Source organism: Panthera tigris, chromosome B3 (assembly GCF_018350195.1).
Source record: "Panthera tigris isolate Pti1 chromosome B3, P.tigris_Pti1_mat1.1, whole genome shotgun sequence".
Lineage (NCBI taxonomy): Eukaryota > Metazoa > Chordata > Mammalia > Carnivora > Felidae > Panthera > Panthera tigris.
Window position 1 is genome coordinate 144,591,430 of NC_056665.1, and position 17,440 is coordinate 144,608,869.

The following is a 17,440-nucleotide window of genomic DNA, read 5'->3' on the forward strand; positions in this document are numbered from 1 at the left end:
CAATACCAGTCCCTTAGCTATCACAGGAGCATGATACTTTCATAATCTTCTCCTGTTCCTCCTTCACAGTGCTTCCCTTGCTGAGTATACCGTATCTACATTCAACCTCTCCTTTAGACTCCAAATTATTTTGCAGAATTTTCTGTATTCAGTATTATTTATGCTGATCTTCTCTGCCTAGCTGGATGACCAAGTCCTTAAATGTAAGAGCCAGGAGAGCAGAGCCTTGAACAACACAGATGTCAGGGACACTGAACCCCTGTGCAGTCGAAAATTCATGTTTAACTTTTAACTCCCCCAAAACTTAACTACTAATAGCCTACTGTTGGACAGAAGCCTTACTGATAACATAAATAATCGATTAACATATATTTGGTATGTTACATGTATTATATACTGTGATCTTACAATAATACCTAACTTTTTCTTAATTTTGGGGGGGGGGGGTGGTATTTCTAGGCTATGTGGTTCATCTGTGAGTTTTTCCAAACTGTTGCAAATCTCCAAAAACGTTTCCAATATATTCACTGAAAAAAATCCACATATAAGTGGATCTGCACAGTTCAAACCTGTGTTGTTCAAGGGTCAACTGCACTTGCTTTTTACAATTTAATAAATATTTATGGCGTGCCTAGTGTTTTAAGGGTTTTATATACAGGGAAACATAAAAATGTTTCCGCCTTGAAGTATCAGGGGAAAAGAAGATGAACAAGTCAACACATACCAAACAAAACACTGTAAAGTCTCAGAGCACACAGAGCTCTCAGTGGGTTAGCAGTGAGATCTAGAAAAACCTCATCTAAGAGCTGTATCTGCTTTCCCTGCTCATTTCAGATGGCACAGATAAGGGTCAAATCACATCACATATATTTTACAAAGAGCATTTGTAAAATCTTTCTCCCATGTAATATGGTATCATTTTAATTATTCAATACCTCACTATCACAGATAACTAAGAACCAGAAACAGTATTTTGCATTTGATAAACATTACATTTGACGTACTTAGGAATCTCTATAGAACCTAATACATACCATTTCCCCTCCACACTTCAGCTAAATGGCAACTGCCCTCTCCAGGTTCCTTGCAAAATTCTACAACATCTCGACACGTTGTTTCTGGTGTTATGGGAACTTCTGTTAAAATCTGCTCGTTGTTGCTCAAGAACACGGTTAATATCATCTGTAAGAGAAAAGATTTAAGCTACAATTACAGTCATTATCATAAGGAGATCAATCTGTGAACTTAAAACGATCCCCTCTACCTCCCACTCCCCCACCTGTACCAAAGTGCCCTACAGGATTAACTTTCGGAAACAGATAAGCTAATCCAAAAGTCACGTCGAGTGGCAGTCGGAAGAGCACGGAACTCTTGACCTCAGAGCTGTGAGTTCAAGCCCCACGTGAGGTGGAGAGATTACTTAACAAACTTAAAAAAACTAAAAGATAAATATAATCTGCGTAGAGAAATTAAAATGTAAAACAAGTCACAAGAATTCCCAAAGGGAGCAGTATTAGAAGGGACCCAACAGCACTACCAGGTATTATGAAGCCCCAAAAGGACATAGCAGAAGCACATGAACCCATCAGGGCAACAAACTCTCAAGTCCAGACATGGTGTGAGTGAGGAAGGAGATGCCTCCACAGTGACGAAGGAAAAGACCGTGCAGTGAAGGAGGTCTGATCAATTAAAACTCCCAGCTGCAAGGGAAAACTGGCTTTACACTGCACATCATAGACCAGCATAAGTTCCTAATAGATCAAATATTCAAATATAAATCATAAATTTATAAAAGCTTAAAATAAAACCAGGTAAATTCCTTCTTATAACCTTGGAGTACAGAAGTTCATTCTCGCTATAACTAAAAAAAAAAACAACAACACCCAGACGCTACAAAAAAAAGATATATTCAAGTAATCAAATAAATGAATCTTTTACAAAGCAAAAAGAAACAGGAAAAAATATCTGCAATGCGTATGACAAATAAAAGGCTAAACTTCTTAATATATAAAAGGTTTCTAAAACTGGTAACAAAAAGACCAAATATCCAATTTATTTTTAAAAACTGGCTGAGGAAGGGCATCTGGCTGGCTCAGTTGGATACGTGCAACTCCTGATCTCAGGGTTGTGAGTTCAAGCCCCACATCGAGTGTAGACATTACTTAAAAGTTTAAAAAACATTGGTTGAGGAAATACAATATACCACAATAAAATGCAAATGCCCTTAAACATGAAAATTTATTATCACATATTTGAAAAAGAGTAAAATAAAAATTGTCCAGCTTTTTTTTAATCTTAAAAAAAATCCTACCATTTTGATCTAAGCTATAAAGTGATCATAATGGAAGGAACTTCTTCAAAAACATTTCTCCCAAGGTACGACTGAAACTGAAGATTTTCTTCAGTCAGACATACTATGAAGGACTTCAGTTTGTTCTTTGATCAAAGTCAGAAGCAAAGTCTGCATTTGTCCCCACAACCCCCTCTCACTTAGAACCTCAGCAGCTGATTAAGTACTTTATTTTAGTTCACCGTTAAAGAAATTTTTTCTCAGAGGTGCCCTAAATTCCTAAATCCTGAGATTAAATATCCTCACGTTGACGTTCGGGAACCAACACCGCGCCCCCCCACCCCCACCTCAGCCTGTCCTTCTGAGGGGGAGGGGCCGTGCATTTTCTGAACGTAAATCAGGAGAAGTCACTCCCTTGCTTAAAATATTCAGGAGCTCCACAAGGCTCAAGAGCAGCCCTTCCCCAAACATTTGTTTTCTAGTGATGAACAGCAAACAGGCATCTTCACTGAGCACCTCAGAGTCGAATGCTCACGTGAACCTCTACTTCCTCCCCCCGAGACTCTTCTGGGGCTTGATCTCCCTGGAACTCTGTCTGAGAAAAGCCTAGACTTCAGGGTGAGCTACCACTGCCAGCCCGATTCGGTGTCACCGTCCTGGCCTTCCGGTGGCCCCCCCCCCCAGCCCCAGGCAAGTGCTGTCAGGCTGCTGCCCCAACCCCCCCTTGCTTGACAACTCCAGTTCACCCTCCAAAATCCAGTTCACGTGCTACCACCCTTGCAAAACCTCCCTTGGCTGCCTCTGCTCACCAGGGAGGCCACATGATCCGTCCTTTGTGACCTAGTTCCTCTTCACATACATCTTTATTACATCACAGCACGAACATGTCCTCCGGCCCACGAGGCTCCAGCAGGTCACTTCTGAGTCTGTCACCTGCTGCTGCCTGGCCAGGATCTGGGGCGGGGCAGAGGCCCACGGAAATCCAGTGGACTCCATGAACGACACACTAAGAAGACTCTGCCCCACCGTACAACTGGGGAAGTACTGCATATAATCTAAGATACGTCCAGTTTGTCCAGTAACAAGCATGGTTCCCCTCAGTTCTTCTTGGATATTACAAATACATTTCAATTCTATAAGAACTTAAGCAGTTATTTCTGCTCACTAACCCATATGAGGAAATTATAAAAATGGGGGCTTTGGAATACTGAAATAAATGGCCTGGAACCTACAGAATTTGGAATAAAATAGTAATTCCTGGATCCAGTGCAAACAAGTCCAGAACTGAAGGGCCTTAATGCTTTAACCATTTCTTTCTTTCTTTTTTTAAATGTTTTATTATTTGTCAGAGTCGGGGAGGGGGAGAGAGAGAGAGAGAGAGAGAGAGAGAGAGAGAGAGAGAGAGAGAGAGAGAGAGAGAGAGAGAGAGAGAGAGAATGAATGAATCCAAAGCAGGCTCCAGGCTCTGAGCTGTCAGCACACAGCCCGACGCCACCCAGGGCTTGAACTCACAGACCTTGAGATCGTGACCTGAGCAGAAGTCAGCCGCTTAACCGACTGAGCCACCCAGGTGCCCCAATACTTTAACAGTTTCAACAGAACCAGAATATATTTTTATTCTTGTTCACACACATTTATTTTACACTGCTAATGGTACATTATGTAATTTCATAGCCAATGCTTTTCAAGATCTAGCAATATATTTACCTAAATCATGCTTTATAAATCAAAAAAATCAAATTAGTGAAAATATATTTCTTTTTTTTTTTTTTTTTTTACACTAACTTCCCTTTAAGGGCTAACACTACAGTTCACTAATTAGCAGAGTGAACACTCTGTTTCCCTCAGTTCCTCAGAGTATTTTAAGTTCATTTATTTTGAGAGAGCATGAAGGGGAGAGGGACAGAGAAAATCCCAAGCAGGCTCTGCACTGTCAGCACCGAGCCCAACGCAGGGCTTGAACCCACGAACCGTGACATCATGACCTGAGCCAAGGTCGGACGCTTAACTGACTGAGCCACCCAGGGGCCCTTTACCAGGGTATTTTCATTCCTTATCCCTCCACCCCTGCCTGCGCAGCCCATGGTATGTTCTCAGTACCACGGGGCAGTGAATGTTTACATCATCACTTGCTCCTGGAAGACAGAACCCTGGCCAGAGCGGGGACCAGTATGGCACCCCCACCACGGCACAGGGCAGCCCCGTCAGCATGCACTCACAAAAGCTCGGCTTGCGCTCGTTTGCTCTGAAAAGCAGAGTCTCTGATGAACATGTTGGCAGGATGAACAATGGAATGACACTATTTTGGGACACTTTTTGAATTACCCAGACTTTTCAGCTCACGAGTAAGGTCAACATGGTGGGGTGGGGGAGGAGAGGCAGCATGGCACACTTAGGAGTCTGAACACTTAATTGTAAAAGCTAAGCCCTCCCAGATAACCTACCCCAAAGTCACTAAACACTACCTCAGGTTTTAAGCTCTGTTCTGTAATCTTTAGCAAACCCTATCTTTTCTAATCTTAGCAAACTTCATTTTCCCTAATCTCTAATTATCCAATCCAAGCTAATTTCATTATAATCATGACAGATTTAAAAGCTTTCAAGCTAAATGAAACTGGCATTGACCTGGATAGTGCAGGCTTCCCTAGAGCATCACCTAAGATTAATGCTGAGAAGGCTGCCGTTATTCTAGCAAGATCTCCTTCACTGAGGGAAACTGAACACCTCCAACACAAATATCGTAGCATATTGATCCTACAAGCACTGTTTTGTTTCCATTTTCACATCTCTGAAATCACAACATATCTTACAATGGACAGCATGTCACAATCCAACAGGTAGTATTTTTTTCTCTCTTAATAGTAAGTGTAAGACAGAGATGAAACCCAACAGGATTAGGGAACCTAAAGAAAACAAGTGTAGGAAAAAAGAAAAGAAGTTAAGGTTTATCCTTCCTAGAAAATGAATATGCTGAAGATAAAAGATTTGGTTAACTACATTAGAAAAACACGCAAAGATCTGTACCGCCAGCTGTCACAAATAGAGCACGTGACGACAAGACACCCACCTCAAACCATTCCAGACAAGTCACAGCCACAGACCCTGCTGGCCCTGCTCCCCGTCCTCAGTCACCCCCAAACGTCCGCCTCCGCTTGGAAGTTTTCCTGACACCGGTGTTCACCCTTCCTGACCCAACCTGAGATCCAGCCTCCTGTTCCACTTTCCTGTGGCAGACTGTGGCTACTTGCAGTGCAATCAATATTCCTACATGAAATAATGGATGTTTTCTTGCTTACGTCCTCTAGCAGAACAGTATAGTGACTCACGGGAATGAGTTATATAACCCATTATCAGGCTCTGAAATCGTCTAAGTTTGTCTCAAGCTGTGTGTGTATTTATTGTTTAAAAAATCTAAAAATCCCCAAACCACTATAAGGCTGCTGAACTCAGAGCCTGAGTATGATGCTGGACACGTAAATGGTGCTCAGTAAAGGAAGGCAGACCAGCAAGCAGGTAACTGTATAACCCTATGAACTAACCTGGGAGGTCACTTTATCCTTACTTTCAAGAACATTTGAGCTACATAAAGAAAATCAACTAATCGCTAATAACCACTGATTTACATATCCACACATATCCTTTAAAATGTTCACAAATTTGGTATTTAAAGGATGTTCTTGGGGTGCCTGGGTGGCTCAGCTAGTTAGGCGTCCAACTTCAGCTCAGGTCATGATCTCACGGTTCGTGGTTTGGAATCTCTGTGCTGACAGTGCAGAGCTTGCTGGGGATTTTCTCTCTCTCCATCTCTCTCTGCCCCTCCCCCATGCATGCGCACGTGCTTTCTCTCAAAATGAAATAAACTTAAAAAATAAAAATACAACAAAATGTTAAACAGATTTACATGATCCCACAATTCCACTCCTACTTACCCAAGAGAATAAAAACACATGTCCATACAAAGTCCTGTATGTAAATGCTCATAGCAGCATTATCCATAACAGCCAAGATGAGGAAGCAACCCAGATGTCCACCAACCAATAAATGGATAAATAAAAGGTGACATATCACGCAATGGAATATTATTCAGCCATAAAAAGAAACAAAGTGCTGGGGCACCGGCTGGCTCAGACGGTAGAGCATGCGACTCTTGATGTCAGGGTCGTGCTCATAAGGAAACTTGAAATAAGCCAAATTCTGTCATTGGCTCTACCACTGACTTGGCTGTGCCTGCCTGGGGAAGCAGCCCCTCCCGTCGCTACAGGTCATGGCTTCTCATCGGCAGCTCAGCAGGTAACGTGGATAGGACAACGCTTCAGGACAACGCTTCGAGTTTGCTGGGCCTCACCCCCTCAGGTGAAACATCAGATCCCTTAGCTCACCAACCTCACCTACTTCCATTTTCTAGTGGAAAAGGAACTCAGGGACGACAAAGATAACTGAGGAGAAATCAAACAATAAAAGCTATACCACACTGCAGGTACTGGTAATAAATAACTCACCTGGCAGCTTATAAATAAGTAGCTCAGAAAAGCCATAAAAAGCAACAGCTGGAGTGCAGGTAAAGAAACATCAGAAGACCCTTTCAAGTTTTCTAGTGGGCTGTGTGCCCCAACACGAGAGTCAACATTAGCTCCCTTCTGACCCTAGCGTGTTGTAACACTGTTCACCAATTCACCAATTTAAAATCTCAGAAACATCAGGGCTGTAAGGAAAACTAAGTCTAAGACATCGCCCTGTGTGCCTCATCCCACTTCCCTAAACCAACCTCTCAAAGACTGAAACACATGCCAGGAAGCCCTTGCCCACTCACACAGAGCAAGGAGCATAAAGTAAGGCGAACCTGGGAGGTACCCTAGCCTCCCTTCTCTCTCATGCTCCACAAACACGTTAGTAATACTGCTGACCCTAATTTCAAAGTACACCCAGAATGTGACTTCTCTTTTCCACTGCTGCTACCCTGGCCCAAACCACCACTACCACTCAGCTGGACATTTGCAAGAGCAACTTAATTGGTCCAGTTTTCATTCTTGCCCTTCAGGTATTATCACTTCGCTCAATACTCTCAAATAGTTTCCTACCTCTCTCAGAATAAATTCCAAAGTCCTAAGTACCATCTGTAAGGTCCTACATGATCTGCATCTCTCTCTCTCTCTCTCTCTCTCTCTCTCTCTCTCTCTCTCTCTCTCTCACACACACACACACACACACACACACACACACACACACACACACACACACCTTGATCTTTCCTCTTACCGTACACCGCCCTTCACTTCCCTGCCCCAGCCACAATGAAAGAACACATTTTCACTGTTCTTCCAACAGAGCAAGCCAACTTCTGCCTCAGGGCCTTTGCACTGGCTGCTCTCTACCTAGACCACTCTTCCCCCAGCTACTAATAGGACTGTATTATTCTCTTCTTTCAGGCCTCTGCCCCAGTGTCACCTTATCGGAGGAGCTTTCCCTCATCGAACTATAATTCTTTTATCATACTGCTTTTTCTTTTCTTCTTAGCACTCACCACCACCACCTAATCTAGGTTATGTATTTATGTCTATCGTCGTTCTCCTCTCATTGGAACACAAGCTCCCTGAGAAGAGGAATTTTAGTTCGGTGCTATATCACCAGTGCTTGCAGTAGTGCCCAGAACATAGTAGGCACTCAATAAACCTCTCCAGTTATATATCATTTTTTCTCTTTTAAGTTTATTTATTTTTGAGAGAGAGAGAGACAGAGACACAGTGAGCGCGCACACACACACACACACACACACACACACACACACACACACACAAAGCTGGGAGGAGCAGAGAAAGGGAGAGGGAAGAGAGAGAATCCCAAGCAGGCTCCACGCTGTCAGTGCAGAGCCTGACACAGGGCTTAAACCCAGACTATGACATCATGACCCGAACTGAAATCAAGAGTTGGACGTTTAATCGACTGAGCCACCCAGGTGCCCCAAAATTTCTTTTTTCAATAGGTTGAGTTAGAAAGGGTAGGCACACACCTTCTCATCTTCAAGGTCTCTATAGAAAAAGACTGCCAGTATTTTATCCCTCTAATCAGTAAGTTAGTCCACATCAGAGAGAAGAAAAAAAAAATCTTTGAAAAATGAAAGTCAGGAGCCCATTACACACACACATGCACGCGCACACACACACACACACACACACACGTTAACACCGGGCAGATTTCCTTGTTAAAGCCTTCCCTCCTCCCACAAGGTGGCACTGCAGGGCATCAGGGAGTGAGTGTTCCTGCCCCGCTCAAGTAGGGGAGGAGTAAGATTAACTACAAAGAAAACAGAGGAATAGTTTAATAGTAATAGTTCAATTTCCAAAATTGGGATTTGCATTGTTTTGGAATAAAACAGAACTGGCCTTTGGAGAGTGACGGGATTTTTTCCTAAGAAATGAGAAGTGCAAACCTGCAGGGCTGCATCTTTAACCCTCATGAGGGAACAGATACATTTAAATATCTGAGTAGTTGATCTCACAGTTTGTGAGTTCCAGCCCCGCGTTGGGCTCTGTGCTGACGGCTTAGAGCCTGGAGCCTGCTTCAAATTCTATGTCTCCCTCTCTCTCTGCTCCTCCCCCGCTCATGCTCTGTCTCTCTCTCCTTCAAAAATAAATAAGAACATTAAAAAAAAGTTTTTAAATATCTGAGTAGCATCTATTCAAAGTTAAATGTCCATTAAACTAGATCCTCAATAACCGTATCAATTGTTTAGTTCAAATCACTGTTTTTATTTGCTTCAATAATTAAACATTTAAAAAGTATACATTCTAACATACAAAAATTCCCTCTCACCAATTTGAGTAGATGAAATCTGGGTTATACCTTATCGCTGGGAATACAAACCATACACCTTAGCTTCCCTTCACCTTATTAATGTCCTATTTAAAAGCATATGCATATAAAGGAAACCTGTGTAAAACCATGCAGAAATGCAAAATTCACAAAACTTTCCATAATGCTTTAGATAATGTCATTACTATCAGGTGTGGAGGTGATGCAGCTGACCAAACTGAATCTAGTCACTAAAACTTAAAGAATCTTCCACAATAGGGGCACCTGGGGGGCTCAGTCAGTTAAGCGTCCAACTCTTGGTTTCAGCTCAGGTCATGATCTCACAGCTCCTGACTTCGAGCCCTGCACTGGGTTCCATGCTGGTGCAGAGCCTACTTGGGATTCTCTCTCTCCCTCTCCCTCTCCTCCTCCCCCGCTTGCTCTCTCTCTCAAAATAAAGAAAAAACACTGAAAAAAAACCCCAGAATCTTCTACAATAGATAAAGGGCAGTATCAACTCTGAACTCCTGTTGATCCGCGTCAGGAATCACTGCCTGGTATGACAGCTGCTTGACTGCCATCATCCAAGTGGACAACACCGGGAAAGCAGAACAAACATAGATTTTCAAACCACAGGCGGTGACCTACCAGTGGGCTATAAAATCAGTTAGTGCCTCAAGGGCCAGTTTTAGATTTTAATGGAATAGAACATAAAAATATAAAATAGTGTTAAGAGAACAAAAAGACAAACCACAGACTGGGAGGAAATATTTACAAAATATATATCTGATAATGGACTTATATCCTATAAATATACAGAGAACTCTTAAAATAAGCAAACCAATCAAAATATGGACAAAAGATTCCAGAAGATCAAATAAGACATACAGATGGCAAACAAGCAGACAAGATGCTCAACCTCACAGATCACCAGGGAGTTGCAAATTAAAACAACAGCGACACCACACACCTATGAGAAGGGCCAAAACCCAGAACACAGACACCACCAAATGCTGGTAAAGAGGCGGAACAAAGAGAGCTTGCTGGTGGAAATGCAAGATGGCACAGCCACCCTCTGGAGGGCTGCCTGGCAGTTTCTTACAAAACTAAACATACCCTGACCGTATGATTCAGCAACGGAGCTGCTTGATATTTACCCAAGTGAGTTTGAAACTTACATACAAAAGCCTACACAGGAATGTTTATAGCGGCTTCATCCAAAACTTGGGAGCCACCAAGATGTCCTTCAGGAGGTGAATGGATAAACAGACAGTGGTCCATCCAGACAATGGAATAGTATTCAGTGATAAAAAGTGACAGCTGCCAAGTCACAAAAAGACACAGGAATTTTTTAAGATTTGAGACACCGAGGGATCTTAAATGCATACTACTAAGTGAAAGACACCTATCTGAAAAGGCTACACAATGTATGATCCCAACTAAACGACATTCTGGAAAAGGAAAAAACTGTGGAGATGGTAGAAAGATGAGCGGTTGCCAGGGGTTTGGGGGACATACCCATATTCTATATGATACTGTAATAGTGGATAAATAACATTACACATTTGTCAAAACCCACGGACCTGTACAATATAAAGAGGGCACCCCTGGGTAAATTATGGCCTCTAGTTGAATAATTTATCAACATTAGTTCACCAATTATAATAAATGTAGCACACTAAAGCAAGATGTTAATGACAGGGGAAACGGTTGGGGCTCAATTTTTTCTATAAACCTAAAACCGGTCTAAAACAATAAGGCTTATTAACTCAAAATAAAAAATGAAACAATACACTACACATAGTAAGGGTAAGTGTGGTCCCTTGAAATTCCAACTACATGTATTTATACAGAGAGATGCATGTGTGTGTCACCCTGGGTCACCCTGTAAAAGGTACTTCCTAGTGTGGGTCACGGTCTAAGTGGTTTAAAAGACACTGCTTCTCAGGGCCTCATGAAACCCAACGAAATGAAAATTCACTGCATTGCCGCCACTGTTTATCAGTGCTTATTATTAGGCACTGATACACACACCACACATTCTCAATTCCCACAGCAGCTCTGCAGGACAAACAGCACCCTTCATTTTACAGAGTAGAGAAAGGAGGCGTGCAGGGGTTCAATTACCTGTCCAAGGTCACTGAGCTCATTAATACCAGAGCAGGATGCAACCCCAGTCTGACTCCCAAGCTCTGCTCTGAATCACTAACCTGCTTGAGGCACTAAAGAGCAAACGTTTTAGGGCACCTGGGTGGCTCAGTCGGTTAAGCATTCGACTTCGGCTCGGGTCATGATCTCGCGGTTCACAAGTTTGAGCCCCGCGTCAGGCTCTGTGCTGACAGCTTGGAACCTGGAGCCTGCTTCAGATTCTGTGTCTCCCTCTCTCTCTGCCCCTCCCCTGCTTGTACTCTATCTCTGTCTTCCCAAAATAAATAAATGTGAAATAAAGAACAAATTTTTTAATAAATAACTTTCTTACTTATACTCCCCATTATTTAGTAACTTCTCAATTAACTAAGTTTAATCTAGTGTTTATATTTGAAACTGTCTGAAATGCAAAGTTAATCATTATACAAGGGAACCAAAACAAAGAAACGTGTATTTTTTCTAATTAATCAACTTAACTGTAAAGATTATCTGGCTAAAACCATATAAATGTTCTAATTAAATTTTCTTGACCTTTCAAACATTTATGTATACCCCAAATCCTCAGAATAAGACTTCGTCTGTCTATATATTCCTTTGTAAAATTCAAGAAAATATATTCCTATACGTATTTTTTAAAACTTATCTACCTACTACTAGGTATACAGCTAAGAGAATTAAAAGCATGTCTTACAGGTTTTCTTACACAGAAATTCGAGCAGAAATGTTCACAGCAGCATTATTCATAATAGCCAAAAAGTGTAAACAGCCCAACTGATGAATGGATAAACCAATGTGGTGTATTTCTAGAATGAAATATTACTTGGCCTTAAGAAGGAGCTACAACACAGATGGACTTTAAAAAGATTATGCCTGGGCTCATAAATCTGAAGCAGCCAGATACAAAAGTCACATATATGATTCCATTTACATGAGACGACCAGACTAGGCAAACCTGTTGAGACAGAAAATACAGCAATCTGACTGCCGGGGGTTGGGGGCAGGAGAAATGGGGAGTGACTGCTAAAGAGTACACAGTTTCCTTTTGGAGTGACAACAATATTCTAAAATTAGACATGGTGATGGCTACCCAATGCTGTGAATATATTAAAACCACTGAACTGTACACTTTAAAAGTGTGAATTTTATGGTATGTGAATTATATATTAGGATAGTTGTCCCTTAAGAAAAAAAAATTTCTAGCTATGCCAATTATCTAACCTGTATAATCTATACAATCAGTAAAATATTTTTCCCAACGGAAATAACATTAAATATACGTTATCGCCTTGTATAGGTTTCTTTTATCAAGTAATAAACATTTATAGTTGTACAAATTCTGTTTTTTCATGTCTGTTAATATCAAAAGTACTAATTCTTTTGTCGGTAGGAAAAAAACCTTAAAGATATTTAGCAAAATAATGTCTCTGAAGAGCACTTTAATATAATCACGTGTATAGATATACCACAGTCAATTCTACTCATCTCATGACACAAAATCCGAATAGTTTGCAAAGGAAATGCAAGTCCAGTAACACTCCTATCTTTTTCCAACTGGTTGGCCATTTTCTCTTTCAGATTTGAGCCAGCTCTTGAATACCGCGATCCCACTCTTGAGTTTGCTTATAATGCTCTCAACTACCACGCTTGAAATGTTTCTCATCTTTAGAAAACTACGCGAAAGTGAAGTGTGGAAAACAAAAGTCCCACTGCCTAGAGCTTATCTGTGCCATTGACAAAGGAAAAATACTCAAATAGATGTCCCTTGGGCCTTGTGGAATCTCAATCCAGGCACTAATGACATGAGCCATGATAAGACGTCCTAATGAAACAAGACAGACCACCCTTGTTACAGCAGAGTGATATGGTAGATGACGTTTCACCTAATTCGGTGAGTTCCGTGGAAGAAAAGTTCAGCGTTAGCATTGTTCAATAACAACTGTAACCAGGATCTAGAAATCACTATGAAAATGAAAAATAAACATTAATTTACCAACCTCCACACAAAACAGTCATAAAAAAAAGACTGCCTAAGCATTCTGAATAACTTTAAAAAGTGAAACCTCCACATTTTATGTTTTCACAATAAATGCCTTCTTGCTAATATTTTATGCTAGCAAAACTTCTTGTTGGAGTGGCATACATACAGAGTTACAAATTTCTTTTTTCAAATTGTTATTGACATATTTTAAAGTTTATCTATCTAATCTCTACACACAACGTGGGGTTCAAACTCACGACCCCAAATCAAGAGTTACATGGTCTTCTGACTGACCCAGGCTGGCACCACCTTTTGGACTTTTATTCTATAACCTCAATTTTTTTAAGTTTTATTAAATATTTTTAAGATTTTATTTTAGAGTGCGTGTGAACAGGAGAGGGACGGGGAGGGAGAGACGGGAAGTGACACAGGGAGGGAGAGAGACAGAGAGAGAGGGAGAGAGACAGAGAGAGAGAGAGAGAGAGAGAGAGAGAGAGAGAGAGAGAGGGAGGGAGGGAGAGGGAGGGAGAGGGAGGGGGGAGAGAGAGAGAGAGAGAGAGAGAGAGGGAGGGAGGGAGAGAGGGAGGGAGAGAGGGAGAGAGGGAGGGAGGGAGGGAGAGGGAGAGAGAGAGAGGGAGGGAGAGGGAGAGAGAGAGAGGGAGGGAGAGGGAGAGAGAGAGAGGGAGGGAGAGGGAGAGAGAGGGGGAGAGGGAGAAGGGAGAGGGGGAGAGGGAGAAGGGAGAGGGGGAGAGAGGGAGAGGGAGAGGGGGAGAGGGGGAGAGGGGGAGAGGGGGAGAGGGGGAGAGGGGGAGAGGGGGAGAGGGGGAGGGAGGGAGGGGGGAGGGGGGGAGAGGGGGAGAGGGGGAGGGAGGGAGGGGGGAGGGGGGAGGGGGGAGGGGGGAGGGGGGGGGAGGGGGGAGGGGGGGAGGGGGGAGGGAGGGGGAGGGAGGGGGAGAGAGAGAGAGGGGGAGAGGGAGAGAGAGAGGGGGGGAGAGGGGGAGGGGGAGGGAAGATCCACACTCAGTGTGGAGCCCGACACAGGACTTGATCTCATGACCCTGGGATCATGACCTAAGCCGAAATCAAGAGTCAGATCCTCAATCACCTGAACCACTCAGGCACCCCTTTTTTAAGTTTTATTAAAGCCAGATGATTTTTTTTTTAAATGTAAGCTCTATACCCAACATGGGACTTGAACTCATGACCTTGAGATTAAGAGTCACACGTTCAACCGACTAAGCCAGCCAGGAGCTCCCATATTGACATGCTTTAGATGTTCAAAATGAGAATGACATTTATAAGACCCTTAACATGAAAGGACTTTAACAATTTATTGATAATAAGAATACCTGTTATTTCCATGCTTACGATGTTCATGGACAGGCCCTTTGTTTACCTATATTATATCACGTGGTTCTCCCAAAAGGCCGAGGGAGCAAGTTGCTAAGATGATCCGGTCATTATAGATAGACTGAAGGGTTGCCCAAGGACACATAACTAAAAAGTGCCAGGACGTCTGACCCAAGAGCATCTGACTCCAAAGCTTAAGTTTCTATTCGAATAGTTCAAGGACAAAACAGTGCTAAAATTCACTAACACTTAAAAAAAAAAAAAACAAACCCACACAACTATTCAAGTTCTTCATCTTGATGAAAGTGTAAGAATCCATTTTTATCCCAGAGTTATCAGATAAGAACATAAACTCCAACCACTTTTCACAAGGGAAGAACTCACTTCATATAATGTACAAGTACCTTTGAACAGAACACGGTAGGTATGAATTTAAGAGGGAACTGTAGAGATTCATTACAAGACCCAAGATGGGTGTACTCAGCAGCCTACACAGCCTCCAGGCAGAAACGATCTCACTAAAGAAAGGCTGAGAGGAAAAGTCTGAAGCCTTTCCACTCGTTATGAATTCACCTCTTCTAGGGACCTGGCCCGGGCTCATAAAGATGTGGATTCATGAAGATTCACCTGAGGTTTGGTTCTGCTCAGATACAGAAGCTGGGGTCTGCCCAAGAACCTTTACAAAACTTGCGTACAATCTGCAAAATTTCAGCACCATTCCTTTTGAAGACAGAATTACGTATTCCATCATTTATTAAAACGGTAGGCTGCATATGAGTTGTATTATTACACGGCCATAGTTTTTTATCTTTCTAAACAATAACTTATGGGGCACCTGGGTGGCTTAGTCAGGCATCTGACTTCGGCTCAGGTCATGACCTCACAGTTTGTGGGTTCGAGCCCCGTGTCGGGCTCTGTGCTGACAGCTTGGAGCCTGGAGCCTGCTTCAGATTCTGTGTCTCCCTCTCCCTCTCTGCCCCTCCCCGGTTTGCACTCTGTCTCTGTCTCTCAAAAATAAACAAACATTGAAAAAATTTAAACAAACAAACAAACAAAGACTTATGTGAATCACCTTACTTCTGAATGTTAGTATTGTCAGGAAGGTATGCATTTTCAAAAAGCGAAAAGAATGAGCATTCTCTCAGCACCTCCTAGACAATGACACACCAATCATGGCAGTCCTCGTGGTAACCTCAGGGCCCCCAACTGCGATGTCTTTTAGATGGCAATTCTCTCCACTCCTCTCTGGGACTCACACTTGGGCAAGTTTCCAGGGTCATGGTTATTCTACATGCCCACCTCTCTTGCCATTGCCGGCTCAGTGAAGGAAAACACAACAAAAAGTGCTTTTTTTATTCCACAAGTATTTACCGAGTGCCTACTTTGTGTTGGAGATCCAGCACTGACAAAGCAGACAGGGCTCCTGCTTGCAGGGATCGGATTATAGTCTGGGGAAAAAGACAACAAAATAAGTAGACAAAACATATAGTAGGGTGGGTGGTGGTATACCCTATGAAGAAAGACAAAACAGGCAAAGGAGACAGGGAAGAGGACAATTTTAATTTTAAATAAGGTGTCCGAAAAGGCCTCACTGAAGGAAGTGAGTAAGCCTGCAGAAAGCTTGCAGGAAGAGCACTGGAGCAAGTGTCTAAGCCCCCAGGCAGAAAGAATGCTTGGTAGGATTCGGAGTCAGCCTGGCTGAGCACACAGATCAGGGGGAGGAGTAGGGAGGACAGGTAAACTACTAAGTAGGCTTGGCTCAGAGAGCTCGGAAGCCCTTGGAGGGCTGTGAGCTAAGTAAGAAGTGGCATGTTTTACCATGACGACTTGCAGGCTCACTCTGGCTGCTTTGTTGACAACTGACTGAGGGAGGGGAAAGAGCACAGAAATAAGAAGGCCCCTCGGGAAGCTAATATAAGAATCCAGGAGGGGAATCCAGGAGGGAGAATCCTGGAGAATCCAGGAGGAGAATCCAGGAGGAGAATCCAGGAGGAGAATCCAGGAGGAGAATCCTGGAGGGAGCACAAACTAGAAGCTGAGTAGGCTGCAGAGATAGCTCTGATGAGCGTGTAGACAAAACGGATGTGGCCTGGAAGAGAGAGAGGCTGTGCCCCGGAGAGGCGGCCGGCTATGCCTGGGCCACTTCAGTTGCCCAGCTCTTCCATCGGCGTCCATGCAGTAAGGCCCTCCTTTTCCAAGATGTTTCTTTAGAAAGCAGAAGTTGGTTTTTGCCACTTGAACCCAAAATGACCTTAATTACTAAAATAATTACCATTTTACAAAGGAGAAACCTGAGGTTCTTGCACTCAAGGCTCAGCATGCATCAGCTAGGAAACAAAACAAAACAAAACAAAACAAAACAAAACAAAACAAAACAAAACAAAACCGAGGGGCGCCTGCCTGGGTGGCTCAGTTGTTTAAGCATCTGACTCTGATTTCAGCTCAGGTCATGATCTCGTGTTCATGAGATCGAGCCCTATGTCGGACTCCATATTAACAACTAGAGACTACTTGTGATAGTCTCTCTTTCTGTCTCTCTTTCTCGAAATAAATAAACAAACATTTTAAAAAATCCAAGTGTTAGTTCTAGATTTGGTGAAGTGTCATCTGGAAATCAACTATTCAAAAAAAAAAAAAAAAAAAGAAAGAAAGAAAAGAAAAAGGTTTAGCACTCATCCAAGGCACCACAGTTACCAGGGAGCTGAGCCCACCTATGAACACCAGTTTGACTAACCCCAAATCCTGTGCTTGCTTCCTCACCAAACACTGCCTCCCAGGCCCCAACGGGTCCTCCACCTGCAAGCTACTAAAACAAAAACAACAGCGGAGGTGCGGAGGGAGCAAAGGTCAGCGAGAACACCTGCTTCAGGCCCAACACTTTACGA

General features: G+C 42.8%; 1 protein-coding gene across 8 annotated transcripts in view; it reads right to left on the reverse strand.

The window, feature by feature from the left end:
* The window catches only part of PPP1R13B (protein phosphatase 1 regulatory subunit 13B), a 93,555-nt gene that overhangs the window by 56,417 nt on the left and 19,698 nt on the right, over positions 1-17,440 (reverse strand). For 2 of the 8 annotated variants that reach the window (XM_042990678.1, XM_042990672.1), the window contains exon 2: positions 1,035-1,182. In XM_042990678.1, the coding sequence (XP_042846612.1) occupies positions 1,035-1,182 (148 nt within the window). The other 6 variants (XM_042990677.1, XM_042990674.1, XM_042990676.1 and 3 more) reach the window with 6 other exon arrangements.